This window comes from Antennarius striatus, chromosome 9, assembly GCF_040054535.1.
Source record: "Antennarius striatus isolate MH-2024 chromosome 9, ASM4005453v1, whole genome shotgun sequence".
Classification (NCBI taxonomy): Eukaryota; Metazoa; Chordata; class Actinopteri; order Lophiiformes; family Antennariidae; genus Antennarius; species Antennarius striatus.
This window is the reverse complement of record NC_090784.1, coordinates 5,288,083-5,307,406: the sequence shown is the minus strand read 5'-3', so window position 1 is coordinate 5,307,406 and position 19,324 is coordinate 5,288,083. Positions and strand designations below refer to the sequence as shown.

At 41.4% G+C, this 19,324-nt stretch overlaps 1 protein-coding gene across 1 annotated transcript in view; it reads left to right on the top strand.

Annotated features, from left to right (window-relative positions):
- Positions 1-1,383: 1,383 nt before the first annotated feature.
- LOC137601255 (clathrin coat assembly protein AP180-like) overlaps positions 1,384-19,324 on the top strand; it is a 41,988-nt gene continuing 24,047 nt past the window's right edge. The window contains exons 1-2 of the mRNA XM_068323356.1: positions 1,384-2,077; positions 18,154-18,296. Of these exons, the coding sequence (XP_068179457.1) occupies positions 1,948-2,077; positions 18,154-18,296 (273 nt within the window). The 5' untranslated portion in view covers positions 1,384-1,947. The remainder of the gene's footprint in view (positions 2,078-18,153; positions 18,297-19,324) is intronic.

The window sequence follows — 19,324 nt, the reverse complement described above, 5'->3', positions numbered from 1 at the left end:
CATATTTTAGATGTGCTTTCTCTAGTTTTTGGAGGTATTTATTATACAGTAGTAACATTTAACAGTCATCATAATGATCTGACATTAACCTCAATTTGTGGAGGAACATTTCTGTTCTACGGTAACAACAAATGGAGATGGATGGAGCATTCTGCACAGACAATTCAAGCAAGGCCTGAAAAATGTGATGGGAAACAACAAATAAGAACAAGAACCAATACAGTTAGAGACTGCAACATCCCGCGACACCCCCTGAATTTTACCCTGACCTACTTGCATAGGTCAAAGATCAAAGCTAGTGCTCTGACCTACTTTCATAGATCAAACCAGTAGCTTTGATCTACGGTCTTACTCACACTGGCCTTCTCCCTCGTCTTTGTATCTTATCCAATTCCTGAATGTACAAGTTAAAATTTGACCTTGACCTATTTTTCTCAAGGTCAAGGTCATCATTTCATTTTCATCCCCTTTGCTGCCCGAGTAGTATGCTTTTGTCTCCTCTTTCTACGTGCAATGGTTGCGAAGATATTTGATGGACTAAGGGATAGAGAGACCGACAAACGAGCGAAACACTGACGATTACAATACATCACCGCTTTGAAGCGGGATGTAACTAGAACCAAGGCAGTCAGAGACTGCAACATCCCACGACACGCCTGCATTCGAAATTTTATCCTGACCTAATATCATAGATCAAAGCACTAGCTTTGATCTGTGGTCTTACTCAAACTGGCCTTCTCCCTCGTCTTTCTATCTTATCCAGTTCTTGAGTGGAAAAAAAGTTGAAATTTGACCTTGACCAAAGTTTTTTTCAAGGTCAAGGTCATCATCTCAGTAATGTGTTTTTTGTTTCATCTCTCTATCTGCGTCGGTTGTGAAGATATTTGCTGGACTAACTAACAGAACACACAAACACTGACAATTACAATCCCGCTTCGCAGGATGTAAGAACAGCGAGTGTCCCATCACATTCATTCATTTTTTTTTGACCCGCTTCATCCCATCACAGATTCTTGTAATTGCAGTGATGCTGACGAAAAGGATAGAATGTCCACAGATGGAGTGAACGAGCCTATGAATGTAGAAGGAGCGTCAGTGAGTCTTTACAGGGACATGTTGTTAACACAGAACACGCTGTCCACCACACGACCTTCCTCGTAGGGGAGTAGCTCACCCATCTTTGACCTCCATCCTCTCGTCTCCTCTCACATCTCGCGATCAAAGAGGGAGCAGCGGGGTTGGTCATACAGTAGTGCGTCACCTGACGGGGGGTGGGTGGGCGGGGCATTGTCATGGGTAGAATAAATAAATAAATAAATAAATAAATAAATAAATAAATAGGACGTCCATCCTGTGACAACGCCGCCATCCACACAGACCGGGAGAAGCGCACATCGCCGGGGCTTGCTGGGTGACGGTGGGCCGCAGCAGAGAGGACGCGTCCAGGAGGGGAGCAGGAGGCACGAACCGCTGCACCGGGTGGGGGGCTACGATGATGATGATGATGATGATGATGATGATGATGAAGATGAAGATGCCAACCAGGGTCTGATGTTTGTGTGCACGCCCCGCTGACACACAGGAACTGATAGTGAGGATTATCCAGGAGGCTGGAGGAGGGAAGGGGGGGAGGCAGAGCATCCTCTGGTGAACACTGGTCTGTGCGGAGCGACAAAGACCGCGACACAAATCTACAAATAACGAGAAATTCAAATATTAAAAGTCGGCTCAGAATTTGCAAATCATAATCAAGGAAGAGGAGAGAAAAAAAAAAAGGCGTGAATCTAAAACAATCTAGTGGGAAACTGGCTCATCCGTTATCCATCCAGCGTTTCTCTCCCCGTGCTGCTTTTGTGACCATCTGGGATTACTGAGGACCATCGTTCATTGGGGACGGAGGATCGCATTGGGCGCTTGAAAGTCGAGGTTGATACCCACGGCTTGAAGATGTCGGGTCAGACGCTGACGGACCGCATCGCCGCGGCGCAGTACACCCTGACCGGATCCGACGTGTCCCGGGCGGTGTGTAAAGCCACCACACACGAGCAGACCCCACCAAAGAAGAAACACATGGAATGTGAGTTTAATCTATCTATCTATCTATCTATCTATCTATCTATCTATCTATCTATCTATCTATCTATCTATCTATCTATCTATCTATCTATCTATCTATCTATCTATCTATCTATCTATCTATCTATCTATCTATCTATCTATCTATCTATCTATCTATCTATCTATCTATCTATCTATCTATCTATCAGCATCATCCATCCATCCATCCATGCATCCATCCTCCTCATGTAGGCCAAGTACCATGATGGTTGACCCCCCCCCCCACCCCCCCACCCCTTTCCGTCCAACAGGAGTTCTTCATCTACTTCCTGCTGTCAGCCTTCTTTCATTGTGCCAGCCATGGTGTAGAAGCAGAGAACAGCCACAAAGTCTTCAAACAGACACCCCAGCCCTGCTGCCTGCAGGCTCCAGGGCTGGTGAATGCATAATTAAAAAGGTTGACAGTGGTAGTATAACCACTAAACGTGCAGGCCCATCAGGAGACTCTTGTCCACCACGGTAGAGCAAAAAGTTGTCTAGCATGTCAGCAAACAGGGAGGAAAAAGGTGGAGTATATGTGTCTGAGGCCTTAAAGGAATGTGGACAGGGCCCTTAAAGTATTTGTAAAGGGCCTGAAGCAAACATTACCCCGAGACAAGCAGCAAACAGCTCACAAGTACCGCCCTGATGGATTAATTGTCATATTGCAGTGAGATCATTCACACTGATTCAGACTGAACACCACAACCACCACGTCTGACAGTGAATTGTAGGGGAGGTGATGTTCAGAGAGGAGAACAGGATGGACCACCAGAGTCTGGAAGCTGCATCCTTCAAAATGGAACTGGAAGGGGAGCATAGATTTTCTGAGATCCCTGCGCACACACACATCCATGAACGTTGTACTGACCTTACATTTACCTCGCCAACCTTTTGAATTTATTACCTCAGCAAAGAAGGTTTGGTCTGTCTGTTTGTTTGTTTGCATGTTTAAGAAAAAGTGGGATGGATGGATATCCATGAATGTTAAGTGGAAGGATGGTGCAGGAAAAGAGCAGATTTCATTTAAATATTGTCCCTGTTCCACCACAACTGATCTGCACACACACTTTGTGTAGGAGTAGGGCATTGGTGGACAAGTCAGATAATTCAACCTTGGCAGAGGTTTATGTTTAAAGATTGCCATTTTATTTTGGTATTGATTCAATTGGATAGATGTTCCCTTCATGGAAATCAATCTTGGAATATAAAGGCAAAGTGGACTAATGCTTGGCTGTCAGCATTAGATAGTCCAGTGACACTCGGGACATTGCACCCATCCTCGTGGAGCTCATCTCTATTTATTCTGTTAAGGACAAATAATGAAGCAGAGCGTCGACATAAAGCAGCAAATGAGCTTCATAAAAAAATATTTGACACAGAACATAAACATCCTTCCAGTAAAGAAATGGGAAGAAAGCTGAATGTTTGTCATTGGTTGATGACTATTTGACAAGAGTTGTTCCATCTCTGAGGAAATGCGCTGCTTTGGTTTGAGTTCATGTTGTAAAGCTAAACCAATTGATGAAATCCATCATTCTGTCTCTTCAAGTCCAGACAAGACAGTAAAGTGAAAGATGAACAGGCTTAAATCATACCACTAAAAAACCCCCCCCCCAATATTATGTTGACACTGTCCCATCATGAGTAGAGGAAGTGTCCTTCACTTGCTTTCCCTCTTCCCCTCAAAAGACATGAAAAAATAAGAATAAAAACAGTTTCATCTGATACAGTCTGAGTGATGGTCTGGAAATCTCACGTACGCGCTGCACAACCTCATCTTATCATAGTGTTTTATGAAATCTCTTCAACTACTTATTCTTTCGTGTTATGGTTAAAATGAGATCATGTGACCATCAATGAAATAGCAAACCCTTTGTGACTAAATAACATGTTGCTCACCTTTTAAAGGTGAGCAACCTTTTTTTTTATATATAAAATTTTTTTTAAAAATGACAAAATGGAAATGTGCAAAAACAACATCTGAATTGGTCAAAATCATCTGAAGGCAGCTGAACTGACCTTTAACCCCAGCGTCTTGAATCACCTGACCTCTTCTGTTCCGACTGGTGTATTGCAGTATTGATCAGTCGTATGTAACATGTTTGCATTCTTATTCAAATAATCGAAGCTGATAGCATTTCAATCTTTCCAAACACGTCTGTATAGACTGATATTAGCTCCTAATCTAATCTAATTTAAATTGATGGATTAGGAATCACAGTATTTACCACCGTCTTGAATGCGTCTTTGCTCCAGTGTGATTAACAACCAACACTGTTATCGCTCGCAAGAAAATATTTGAATATGAATATGAGAATGCTTTTGAGCAACTACCTCAAGATAATTTTGTGACATTTAGGCCAGTTTCAGTGATTTATTGTTCATTACTTATCCTTTCTGACCCGAGCAACTCTTATTTCAAACTTGTTTTAAAGCTAAATAGAGACAATAAAACTGTAAATGCCATGAATGCAATAATTACATATTTGTGAACCTTTTTGTTCTTTACACCTGCAGCTAGAATTGACTCATTCTTCTAAATAAATGGGGAAACATTTAATCAAACAATTCCTCCTCGAGTCAACCGACACACATTCATTTGTTAAACTAACTACAGACGGGTTTAACCTCAAATCCTGTTCACCAGGACTTAGTATAGAAGAAAGTCCATATTTTCCTGAACCATCAATCATTCATCTTCCTCATTATCCTCCTTTCCCACTCCAGATATTCTCACGTAATGTTGATGGTAATGGGTAATTTATGCTGTTTTGTCATACCTACGTATATTCAACTGCAATGGATTTAACATCTTTGCCTATTATGTACACTATTTACTACCAAGAGGCTGGAAAAATGGTATTGATTACAATCTTACTCCTTATTCAGTTTGTATTTTATGAGTTTTGGTTGCTCTAGGCTGAAAGAGTAATTAAGCTCTGAACTGACTGGTTGATCCATCCATCAAATGATATTACTGATTCATTTGATCAGTCTTGTCTAAACAATTGTGTCCATGAAACAAAGATTAAACTCTGCTAGTACGTTGAAACATGTTCAAATGCAGCTTGAAGATTCACGCATGATGGTCCTAAATCCAGGAACATTTAGCCAGAAATGTGTCCACAGCCTAAATAATAACCTACTATTCACTGTGAGCCAAATATGAACTAATCTGTACCTCAGTTGATCCAATTTAAGGGACATCCAGCTTTAAGCTCCTCATACTGTGACCCCGAAGCCACAGACCGACATAAAAATGAGGAATTCAGGCATCACAGAGCTTTCAGCCTCAGTCAGTTCTTTCAACTCTTCAAGTATCGAAAGTACTATAAGTAAAAAATATTATAAAGTCTGGGTTGTCCTGTTTAAAAAGTATCTACATCTGTTTAAAACTATTCCAGGTCGCTCTTGTCCAGGCAGCTAGTTTGATACCCCACAATTTACCAGCTATGAAGAGAAGTGAGTGAGTTTATTTATGATTTGAGATAATTCCCTGTGACCAAATGGTTTGAGTCGTCAGACCATAAACTGCTGACTCTACTGTCAAGTAGAGAACATGATCCTGGTTAGAACACCTTGAGAGACTTTAGGAGTTTTGGCAGAATACATTTTCTATTTATTTTGCGATCCTGACAGATGCCTGTGATACCAATCGGACGCCGGCTGTAGTCTTAAAAGATTAAAGCTGAGGCGGTGCAGATTGCTTGACACCCCTCATGGCTTGATTGTGTCTTACAGTAGGCTCTTGATGGAGCAGAGGATAATTCAGGATACTTTCTGTGGACAAACAAGACCAACGCTGAGAGGATTGGTTTTCTGACGGCTTGATGGACGCAGTTACTAAAGCACCATCTCCACATTCAAAACAAATTTAGAGGAGTTTTAGCAAAGTGGAAGATTGACAATTAATAAAAATAGTTTGTCAATTTAGGTTTCACATCAAAAAGCACTTTAGAAAAACGCTTCAGACCAGAGCCGATGACTGTTTTTATACATGAATAAAAACTAATACAACATGTTGAAGCAGAAATATGTTGTTGGCTCCCTGATGGTGCAGCAGTACAGACCGTTAACACCCCCCTCCATGTTAACAGATGGGTCTGAGCGCTTCAAGTCTAATGTTTTGTAATGTGTTTATTGTGAATTAACACCATGATTGACAGCAGAGCTCTGACTCAGTTGGGCGGGCCTATGGGCGGAGCCGGGACATATCCTGTTGTATGTCAACATCATTCTTGATCCAAACGGCGTGCAATCATATCCAGGATGTTCTGGCAAAATTTTAACATAATTGCAGACAGTAGAGAACCTTTGTTCATAAAGTAGAGTAGAGTAGAACTTTATTGATCCCTTAAGGAGGTTCCGTCAGGGAAATTAACTTCTCCGTCGCACCACACACATCAATAAATCTATACCAGTGCTTACGCCTGAAACTATGTCCATGTATGTTCGTAAGTGTATTATTTTTGTTGTCGCCATGAACATTTTGAGGAGGGTTTTCTTCTATTCAGGAACTTCTGTCATCTTGATTTCCTTCGTTTCTATGGTTGCCAGGTAAATATAGCTTGAGTGATCTGAGATGAGGGTAACTCAAAACATGTTCAATATTTTTTCACAAATGAAAGTTCATCTCCCACATACTTGAGAGATGCATTTTGATATGTGGAGAATTTTGAGCGTTTTATTAAATCGTTTTTCAATCTCGAAAATTCAACAGCGGTGAAAAGGAACAGGAACAGCCTCATTGACTTGGCTCCTACGGGTTTTTGACAGGACATCTTGAGTGTTTCAGGCTTTCTGATTATTAATTTAATGATTTAGGTATAGACATTAATTTGTTTGTTAACAAGGATGCTCTACAGGAAATCTTTCATAGCAGACCTCATTAGGCACAGAATACCAGTCTCTTTAGCAATAGTGTGTAGATCTTGCTATTTTAACTCTGATATTAATGGGAAAATATATGTATACAGTATTTGCACTGAATATTCAGTAATCTTGGTTTTACTAACTTCTATTAGTGCTGAATATTTGACACGGACCATCTTTAATTTGTGATGACAACGTGAGTTAAATGTTCTTTTTTTTCAAAGTCTCACTTTTGAATTGTGCTGTTTGCATCAGTGTGACCACCTGGCATCCTGGCAACCGCACAAGTCACGAGTTTAAGATAGTGAGAGGAATGGCACATGTAGGCCTTGTTCGCTGATGATTTAGTGATCAGGATTGTTTCAAGGATTCCGCTTTCTGGATTGTACTGGATTGAAGAGACATCCGGGAAATTCATTAGTTGCCTGTGTACCCCTTTTTGCATTTCTCCACGTCATTCAGCTGCAGATGAATAGTCACTGTCCTCAGAAGGGGCCATTTTGTTATTACTGCTACCACGAGGCAACTGCTTGACAAGCGGAAGCTTTCAATGAATACTTGAAGGTAGCATTTTTGTGACTGGTTAGAATAACAACCGAGCTGCTTCTCAGTGTGAACCCAAAGGACCTGGAGCATTAGATCAGGGGACACGCAGAGAATCTGCAGATTATGTAAAAGGTTTTGAATGAATGCCAAATGAAAATGTCTGTTTAGTAACAGAGGCCTGACACTGATCTAATTTATCTACTGCAACTCTTGAAGCTCTGACTTTCAAATGAGTTCTCTGTTAATGGAATGAAATTATTTATTGGAGAAAGCAATAAACACTCACTTTTTTTCTCTTGGTTACATCCATGTATGTTTAAACCATGGCCATATTCATCACAACGACCTTGATTATCCTTTGATATCATGTCTGTGTTTGGAGTAATAATTATCACCAGCTCTACTGCTCTATATCTCGTCATTCTAGTCATGTGAGCGTGACCTGCAGTCTGTGAGTATGTGTGTCGCGTGAGGGTGGGGTGGAAGACAAGAGTGTGAGGGGTGATGAAGCATGAACAGCTTGCTGGCTTCCTTTTGGTTACTAAGGTGTTGTTTCCCTGACAGTCTCCATCAATGTGTGAATTGTATGGAGGGAAGCAGAGGTTGAAGTCTCTTCACAGAACTTGACAGTTTTCTCTTCATCATATTTCAATGCTAAATAATAAATTGTAGCCAGTTGGAGATTTTTAATATTAGCTTAGCCACTTAGCAAAAAATACTGGAAATTATGAAGTTGGCACCATCCAAAGGTAATTGTCTGCCAGCAAGTCTCAAGCTCAGTGACTATCATTATTCTATTCGTCAGTTGTATAAAAGCAGCATTCATTCATTCATTCACAAATCCAGATTTGATGGTTCCCCGTTTCTGTATTATCATTCCAATCAAGAAAAATGTAAATGAAGCAAAGTTAGCTGTGTATGCATACGTGATTGGTGGTCAGACTCTTCTGGTGGGTGTGATTGAAGACCATCTATCCTGAGCAGCAGCAAGAGAGATCCTTCCATTATACTGGTGGTGGTGGTGGTGGTGGTGGTGGTGGCTGATGACTCAGCAGAAACGGATTATGCTAATGAAATAATGAAATTGGAGAATTCTGGAAGACTGCGTGTAATGGAGAGGTAAAATATATACATAACAGCTGCAAGAAAGAACAAGAACCAATGCAGTCACATGCTGCAACATCCCGACACCCTTGAATCCAAAATTTTAACTTAACCTACTTGCATTGGTCAAAGATCAAAGCTAGGGCTTTATGGATCAAAGCACTAGCTTTGATCTACAGCTAGGGCACAATTAGCTTAGCATAGAGACTGAAATGGGGGACCAGTTTGGATGTCTGTATCAAAACGCAATTTGTTATCGCTACCCTTGTGTTTTTATAGATCACTGTTATTAGAGAGCCTCACACGTGCTGTCTTGCTGTTCCCTCTGCGTTCAGTCTCACAGTTCAACTTGTAGCTCAATGCTGTATTTGACAGACAGTCATTGGAGTCCGGAAAATTGTGCATCTTCCAAATTGTCAAAACATTCTTTTAGAGTCGATCAAGATGGCTTTGGCAACTATTGCAGATGTGAATATCAGCAGAAAGACAACCCTTTAAAGTAGACGCAGTATACCCTCATCAGCATCTTTTTGGTTCTGATGTTATTTTCCTTACCAGACGGGGTGTTGAAATTTTTAAATGTTCCCTGGAAGCAGTAGCTGAAGCTGGTGTGCTCACATCCTGTCAATCTGGACAGACTGTGGCAGATAAGCCTCAACTAGATTCAGACAGTCTCCACTACTAGCACAAGCAAAATATTGATAATGAAATTTAATCTCGGAATCCCAGAAGAATATGTCTGAGAAACATCTAACTGTTGTCAAGAGAAAACAAGAGCACCTCCACTTGCTGACTTCAGTGAGTTTTGACTAATGATGCAGATGGGACTAGATTCCAGTGTTTTAACAGTCAGCTAAAACATCTTGTACCATCTTAAAAAAAATGTCTCACACTTTTGGTTGTAACACCTCACTTCAGTAAATTTAAAAGTAAAATTCAGACCAGTATCATCAATCAGAAATAATCTGTTTCTGCTGTAGAACCATTGCTGAAATTCTGAAAGAAAAAATGACCTCATCTGCTTTGAAAAGCATCGGGCAGGACATGTGCTGTAGTTTAAGCGTGAGTCAATCATAACGATATATGAGGAGGAAAAAAAGAGCATCCTCCAGCCTTTCAGATCCCTCGGACGGTCTTCAAACATCTCCCCTTGTTGTTTGCGCATCTCCACCCACTCTCTGCTCTTTTCTTTCGTTCTTACTCTATAATGATTCTGTGCAGTGTTCACCCAGAGGCGAGTGAGCCGAGGAATGTGAAAGGAGAGCGCACCACACACTGCAGTGATGATCTCACAGTGGGGATCCTTTCGAGTCCAGAATGCCTCTGTAATGTCAAGCACTGTGTGGGAGGTGACTGTCCTACCAAACAGTGTGTGTCCAGATTAATGAGCTGGGACCAGGATTCCCCATCCAGCTACTTTCAAACTCTTAGACACTAAATATGAGCAACCATCTCAAAATGATTTACTGCTCTTTTCTTAATACCTCCCACCTCTCTGTCCTTTTTCTGATGTTTGATGGAGGTCGCCGTGCCCTTGAGCCAGCTAGTCTGAGCATAAAGCATGAAAGTTACAGTACAGTTGTATCTGTGTGGGGAATTCAGTGCACTTAATGGGCAGACTGTGCATTCAGAGGCTTGCTTGAGGCAGCAGGTAGGTAAGAAGTTTATTCTATACAGGTAGGCAGCAGCAGCAGCAGTATTTCAAGCAGCTCAAACACTGAAGCACCATGTCTATAACCAGGCTGCACATCAATAATGCATAGAGGATTGGGTTGCCTGATGTTCATTGCTCTGTCTGACTCTTGTGTTTACCTCAGGATGTGAAAAAAAGCGTCACACCTACTGAATTATCAGATACTGTATAAGACCCAGTGGGAATATTTAGTGTTACATATAGTACATGCTGCATATATGCTGTCATATTCTACGCAAGGAAGTAGGAACCAAACAAAAATCAGAACAAGGATGAAGATATTAACCCTACATAAACAGTAAGGTAATCTTTTAACCATACAAACGTATATAGTTAGTGACCTAATATTAATTATTCCCTGCCAACACCACATCACTCTTCATCGTTCTTCGGCCTTGCGAAGACCTTTTAGTGCACACAGATTGAGGGTTTTCTCTTGCAGAAGACGACGATTTAGAAAATAAATTGCTCCAAGAGCATTATTTGTCTGAACAAACACAGAGGATATCCGTCTCTATCGCTTTCCTTGGAGCGTAAACACACAAGCAACAAGCTGGAGACTTTTATTTGAATAGGAAGGCAAAAAAGCCTCCCGGGAGAAGAACAACTAACAAGGGATGGAAGGAGCCAGGAAGGACAAAATGAATGGATGCTAAAGGAAATGTTAGACGGCTGATAGTCATGGAGAAAATACATTAGCTGTAATTTGGCCGTACTTTAACTGGACTACTGTTTTTACTGGAAGTGCAAGAGTGTCTCGGCTCAGTAAAAGATTTACATTGACAAAAAGTCAACCCAGTATTATGAATCAGCTTTTACTGATTTCCTTCAAAATAAAACACCAGTATAATCACCATTTATAAGAGCTACGCAGTATATCTTTTTTCTACATAATGAGCCAATGCTTGTATATACATTCTTAAAAATCCAATAAAATCTTCCCTTGCTTTTCCCCAGCAGTGTGTGTGTGTCATGCAGTCATGCACACTGTATGTGCAGCGGTGCAGCCATGATTGGTGGTTCACCTTCAGGTGTCCTCGTCCTCAGTCGCTTTGATATGAGCTACTTTACTGATTTATAATCCAGCAGAACTGAAGAAGAAAGAAAAAAAGTCAGTTATATCTTCTAATCAATCAGTAAATGAATGTGACTCAGATTAAACACACCCTACCTTCGACGAATTATGCACATATAATGATCGAAAGCTTTTGTAACCCTGAGTTACATCACAGCTAATGAAGTGTTACCATCAGCTGAGTGAAATACCACTAAATGCCGGAGTGTCTTCGTGACGACGGTGCTGCTATCTGTGTCGACCAGCACTGGTGTCAGCTTTGTGTCGGATGCCAGCTTTTTCCCAGCCATCACTTCCAGTCTTCACAGTGTCAGGATCCCAATGGCTCCCTCTTTGTTTGGCTGCCACACAACATTGGTGCTATGGTATGCTGGGACAGAGTGCATTCTGGGTATGTTTCTCCCCCTGAATGTTCCTTGAGGGTGAGAGGAGCTATAAATAAACACTGTGCTTTCATGGTGCGTTCATGTGTGGCTCAACGAGGCATTACTCATGCAGAATGGCTCCGCTCATAACATTCCTACTGTCTACACGTCACCTGTTTAACACCGATTCTATCAAATCTGCATAACGTATTTAAATGTCTCTACAGGAAGTCATTGTTGAATCTTTTACCAGTTTTAAGACTCGGGTAAACCTGGTTCTTCTGGATGACTGTGATCACGACGTGGCTGTACCTAAAAACATGATTTCAAAAGGATTTCACTTCATCCTTGAAACCCCTGCAAACCTAAGAGCCTGCTACCTTGGAAACCACTCTGACAGGGCCCTATTTGGTAATTCGTAAAAATCCGTTTGTAAAATATAGGAGGATGTTTCATGTTTGTCATGCAGCCTTGGTTAAGTGTGGTCTGCTGTCCGTGCATGCTTTTCAGTACCTTCGGTTGTACTCACACACGATAAATGTGATATTGTTTGCAGTTATTGATATGTTAGAGGACGCCATTTGAAATTGGAGCCCTGTCATTTGTGTGTTTTTTGTTGAAGGGTATCCTGGTGTGGGAATCGGGTGACACTGTGGGCAGAAGGACCCACAGGTCGCCTGCTGAAGGGAACTACCTCACTGGATGAGTCTGTCATTATTGTAAAATTATCATAAAACCTATGAGTAGGTTTTACCTCCCACACTGTGTGTGACACTCAGCTTAAGCTGATAGGTTTCTTCTGACAACGTAAAGAAACAGTCACAGCTGCATACGGTTGTAGTAGAGAACTTGAGTAATTTTCCTCAAACAGCTAGATACTGAATAGATTCAAGCAAATCAGATCGAATCAGTAAGAAGCACCCATTCTTATTAGCAAACCTCTGTTGACGGTGCTATAGAAACAGATCTTTATCATTATTATCAAGTTATACCAGGAACAATTGAACTATTAGAGCATTATAATGAATGAATTAATGGCGAGCCAGTAACCACTGACAGCTAGTCTGTGCTCACCGGCTACAGCTTCGTTCCAGCAAACTGAAGAAGTGAAGCCTGCTGACGGAGTTATCTCTCTGTTCTGACACAACTCATTTTGTATCTCTCCCCTACATCTGCTCTGGAAGTGATTAAGTAGTGATGCTTTAACAATAAGTAACACATACCTTCATTACATTAAATGTGACATTTATTTATTACCTTGCAGCACTATAACAAGACTATTAATCAAGAAATCATTCATCAACTTTCCAATTAAAAGGTCTTTTTTTGTGCTTTTCACACATGTATGTACTGTATGTACATGTGTATGTAAATCTGATGATAGAAGATGAAGCTGTTGGTTACAGAAAATTCAATCAGGAAAGCCAAGAGGTTGGAGGAAACACAAATGTTTATTACATCAAATGATATGTGATTACTAGCGCGGTGAAAAGTCTTTGGCTTCAGAAGGTAAATGATAATTAATCTCTTCAGGTATACCGAACAGCAGCAAGATATATACTGCATGCCCAATTGGAGTCCACCTACTGGTGGTGGTGGCTGATAAACCGGGTGAACCAGATGAATGATGAAATCGGTAAGACTCGGTGGTGATGGGGAGGAGAAGGGAAAGAAAGTGTAAAGACAGCAGCAAAGCGATAATTAATTTTCTGTACTCTGGGACAGACGTGACTAGCAACTGAAGAATAAGACTGAGCATGCATGAGAGGTGTAAATCACAGTGTGGCATGAAAAATAGTGTCAGCTGCACCATGTTAGTTGAGAACCTTGTTTCAGAATCACATCATGCAGCACCTTTGCTTTCATCAGACAGAATATTGATTCACGTGTGGTTTATGTACGAGTGGGATAATGGTTTGCAAATGCGCACTACATTGTTTGGATGATGGGTCTCCTTTCCCCTTGTCTTTCCTTCCTCTCATTATGTAACCACAAACATGCTGTAGAGGATGTGAACATGTCACACCAACGGGTCGCCTCTCTTTGCTTGCTACGTTTGCACGGAGACGGCTCGGGCGCCGTGGTTTAAAATTAGAGCAGCAGAGGATGTGCAAACATGTATCTGTGTCATCACGTGCTGCACAAGAAATGTGTTGAATAGTTTAGAGGCTCTTGCTTCTTCTTGTCATGAATAACCTTATGCAACAGCTACAAATCCTCAGCGTTTAAAAGAAAGTCATGCTGTTATCGAGGACCTCAAATTTTGTTGTTGCACATGATGGATAGCCTCATGTTTGAGCAGCAGTTCTGACCAGGATGTATTTCATAATTATATTTGATGTATTTTTTACTTTTCTATACATATTATTGACCTGTGCCCCACATTGCAGATAAGCAGCCTCTAGAAGATGAATATCTTTTTGAGATCCCACATAAAATGCTGCATAGAGGCCACTAGAAGCTTTTAATGTTGTTTTGACTTTGTTTTTTGTTTTTTTTGAAGATACTAAAGCTCTCATTACATCCGCATCACGATGGACCTGAGTTCAGTGTCATGTGGTGTAATCACCAGCTGATGTCTAGAAACCCTCACAGCAGAAAGACGCAGCGGCTCAATGCCACCCCTTCAGTATGGTGGCTCTCACCAAATCCACATTATCATAGTTAGGCATGTGGCCTTTATTGCAGCAGATGGTCAACCACTGGGTTCTTGGTTTGAATCCCTTATTCTTTTTATGCTCTGCACAAAAAAATTCACCTCACTTTCGGGTGAATCAGTGGTCGTTATTTGACTTATTTGACTAAATCTGACAGTGTCATGAGATGGTAATGCTCGAAGTAGCTCTCCTTCTTTTGGGACTGAGTAGTCTTCTGTCCACTCAAGGGTAATGTAAAATGCTGTAAACAGAATATTAACATTAATATGATTCATTAACATTAATATGATTCAACAGATGTTCATTTACACATCCAGCAGACTAACATTGGAGGGCTCATCAGCTGCTGAGGTGTTGTTTTATGAAAAATATCTAGACATCATGCATGATGGGTCACGGGTTGGAACTGTCAAAGTTGCTGTAAGCGTCTTTATGGGACACATTTAAAGGAGCGTTTGAAATGCAATGTCCTTTAGTGGCACATTTGGTTTTCAAGTACGGCCTTTGAAGGATGCAGCCCCTGAATTGAGACACAGCTGCAATCATTTCATCAATTCTTCATCTTTACAACAAAGGGGCTGTGGCATCAAATTCACTTCAGCCTATTTGAAGTTTCCCCATCTATATAAAAATTCAAGTTGATATCACTGGAGCATTGTTATTCTTCATCTTATTCTCCATCATCCACCCATCCTCCATCATTAAGAATGCTCTGAAATTTATTTATCCCCTTTTTGTATGCATGGGGATATGCAAGTAATTATTAGTGTGACACTGTGTGCTCACACTTAACAAGGGCCACATAGCGAGCTGTGTCTTACTCGCCTTCACACTTATGAATAATTGAGAAGAAAGTTGGTGGGAGACGATGAGTCAGGAGCTGCTGCTGAATGCTGTTCTGCATCTCAATCAGAGCCGAGCCTCTCAGCCGCTCTCTGCTCACGACAGCGGTGTTCTGATCCGCTGCATTTTGCAGCATTTCCACACGTTGTCAAGCACACCGATCACACCAGTTCATGTGAACAGATCTAAATGATCCATTTACAAAACATCCTCCTGTATCCAGTGTTTATTGTGAGCAACAGTCATCAACAGACGTGACCAGAAAAAGAAACGTCAGGTGCAGAGCAGAAGTGATGAGAAATAAATGTTGTAAAATGATGCATTAATGTTATTACCGAATTCTCATGAGCACAGCAGTTTAAAGAAAAGTGTTTATGCAGATTGTAGACGAATCAGAGATAGGGATGAAAAGCATATGATAATGAAAGCAGCTGACTCATCAGTCCTGTAGGGTTTATCCCTTTCTCTGTGTGCATACATGCATACATGTGCATGCATGTGTTGTGTTACTGCACAGGAATCATCACTGCATGACGGAGGCAGCTAAATTGCTAACGGTCTTGTAGCGTGACTGCCAAAGCAAAGTGACCTTGAGCACATGTTCATACAGTGGAATAGAAAACTGTTTTCTAAACCTCAGTTGGTTGCTGTTGATGCCTAATGCACAATGCATTCTCACTGCATTCAAATCTTTGGTCAGTTTAATGACTCACATATTTTCTAATTACCCTATTTTGTATTTAACCAAGTCTGTTTGTTGCTACTGACGATGTAAAGCCTTTAAAAAGAAGCACAGAATGAGTTTAAAGAATAAAAAAAAAATTAGACACAGCCAAGTAGACAGCCAATTCCAAAGCTGAAGTAAATGATGCATTTCTTAGTAATATATTTATCTACAGAGTAATTCACATTTGATTCTTCAAGCATTTACAGCGAGCTTATTGGTGAGCTTATTCTCAGGGTAATAACTGTTCATATGTCCCACGGGTCTGGCTAAGACACACGCGGAAACACATCAGTGTCAATCGTGGACCACATACAGTATGGTTGTTCACATGTACAACTAAGAGACAAAAGTTTGTGTCCCACATCAAACAAAGTGTCACAGAGCCTTCCCTGAAATTCTCCTTTGGATCTTGTGCCAAGGAGGATTCGACTGAATTTTTAGGTGGATGCAGGTATAGACAGGTTCTGGCTCACTTTCATCAACATTGTGAGAGAGGGCCTTTTAAGACCTTATTCAGACACAAACCTAGAAAATGGTTTTTGATTGGTCATATTTCGGTGACATTGGCGTTGGAAGAGATATTCTCTGGTCAGAAATCCTCCCTGATTGATGCAAACTGGCATTTAGTCTATTTTAGCCAGAGAGGAAAATTCAATAGACACCTCTCAGCGCCGTCTCAATGCACAGATTTGACACCATTAATGAATAGTTGGACTGGATAATGGTTCCTCTGTGTCCGACTTGCTCAGCTGAATTAAAGCTTTCAAAATGATGCTATTTGTTTTTTCTTTCTTCATCTGTCCATCACAGACTCTACATACTGTACATACTGATTCCCCACTCTGTCTACTGCTCTTTAATGGTTTCTACTCACCTTTGAGATGTAGCTGGGCCTTTTAAATGATAAAGACTCCAACATATTTACCAGGTAGTCAGTTTTAGTGTCAGAGTTTTTCCATTAAAAACATGTATTACAATGTAAGGAAACAAACTAATTCCAGACTCATAACAAAGAGCAGTTCAGAGATTTAACAATCAGGAAAGTCAGGAAATGACAACCCAAGGTAAAGAACCGTGACAACATGTCTGCTGCAGGTGAGCTGCTGAGAGAAGCAAACCAGCGTGAGTTTAGATCAATACAAAGCAGAATAATAAATTAGCAAACGCTAAAGTAGAGTCGTCCATTTGAGCTGTTGGAGTTAGAAGTGCTGATGCTGGCATGTTGGTTAGCTTCAGGACGACCACAGTGTACATTTACAAATAGAAAACTGCATATGTGGGAGTTGTTTAATATACGTTAAGACTTTTATTTTCAAAGTACAATGATCCACTTTGCTTATACAATATAGTCAGTTAAGAGGCGATGATGTGACACATCTCTGAATTACATAAAGTCTTATTTCTGAGCCACTCCTGACCAGGAAGCTGCCCTGCTCCAACCTTTGTTTCTTCCTTTAACATTGCTGCTCTGTCGGATTGTAAAACGTCTGATTCATATTGCAGTGTCTTCCACTCTTTTGGTTCGCCTCATCTTTCCGCTGTGGAATATTCTCTCTGTGCTGGAATTGTTGCCTGGCTGCAGGAGCCACAATGAAGTGAGAGCCAGAATGACTCAGACCTTGCAATAGTGGCAATGATGTGAATCATTTATCTAAATGCATTCCATTAAGATGGCAAGTGGCAGCTTCCTGAGGGGTGTGTTGATGAATACTAGCTCTCCTTAGTTGCAGAGGTTGGTTTTTGCCTGTTAAATACACGTCTGATTCATATAACTAGAGAGATTTTGGACAAAATAGCTAGTCTAACAGGCAATGAAACCAAATCCAATGAGGACAAGAGGTTTTAAGACAGGTTGATGAAGAAATAATTCAGGCAAAGTATTATTTTTAATCTGCAGGTGGCATTTGAAGGAACGTAGCTCAGAGGATTACACACCACAATTTGAAATCACAATTAGGATGCAGGAGACTGTGGCTGTGAGACGCAGCAACGCCCAAACCCAGAATCCCTGCATCGCCTCTAGCACACTCTCCCCCATCTGTCTCCCCCTCACACACTCCCTGCTGTAGTTCATGATGCCATTACTTGAATAAAAAGCTGTCAGGACAGGCTGTACCTGTTATCTACTGTCTGACCTGACATGTTGATCCCCTCCCCAACGCCCTCCCCAGTCCTTATCCAGGCCACCCAGGAGACCAACGTGAACGTCCCCCAGATGGCTGACACACTGATGGAGAGGGCCGGCAATGCCAGCTGGGTGGTGGTGTTCAAGGCCCTGATCACCACACACCACCTCATGGTGCATGGCAACGAGGTAAGGTTGTAGCATTGTGTTTACACACACCCTCGCGCTGTTGTCCGTAATGTGTGGTAAAATGTAGTCAATAGAATTGAGTGTGTAATTATCCTCTCTTGAGCAAGACATTACCGTTTATTTGATGGGCTGACTGCCGTAGTGTGATCGTATGTCCCAGCAGGGATGTAAAGAAGGACAGTGCTGTCAGAACATCAATTGGGTCAGGGGGGTCAGGCCCGACCAGACGGTCCCCTAGCTAATTCCATGACAACTGTTGGAGTGGATAACAAGAGGACACTCAAGACGTTAACACAGTCCTCTTGATCGACCACCAGCCTGGTCCACAAATTAAACGTCAGTCACAGGAGAAGGGTTCTTCTTCACATGATATCACCCAGCATCATCTTCTTTTCTATTCAATCTGTTAAATACGCCGCAGGAAAACGACAACGTTTCACCGGATTGTCTTACCAGTCATTGTCGACTGACTGCAAAATATACCAAACACTCCAGGATCAAGGATTCGAACCCAAGACATTCTTGCTTTGAGGCAACAGTGATCCTTACTTTACCACCCACTCCTGTCATTATGGTACCTTATTTTTTTCCCATTTGTGTGATGAAGACCCAAATGGTCACAGAGAGAGGATCATAAACGGGAGAGGTGACATCGTGTTTGACGATGTAATGTACTCCACATATTCACTATCGTCTCTCTCCAAAGACCTACTAGCCGAGGCTTTGCTATTTTTTGCTGCTGATGATGACAGAGGAAGCACCGACTGGAGATAGGATCAAACATGGGGGGGGGGGTGATGTTGGGCTCGTCTCTCTAGGGGCAATTTTCATTCTTAACCACCTGTCATCGCGTTATGTTGTGTTTGTGAAAATGAAGCCACTGAACAAACATTAGCAGCGTTTTCTGTGTGTGCGTGTGTGTGTGTGTGTGTGTACGTGTGTGTGTGAGCTTGCTCTTGCAGGTCTGCAGAAGGAGCGTATTTCTCTTTATTATCCTATAGATCAGATATTCACAGACTCCCACTCAC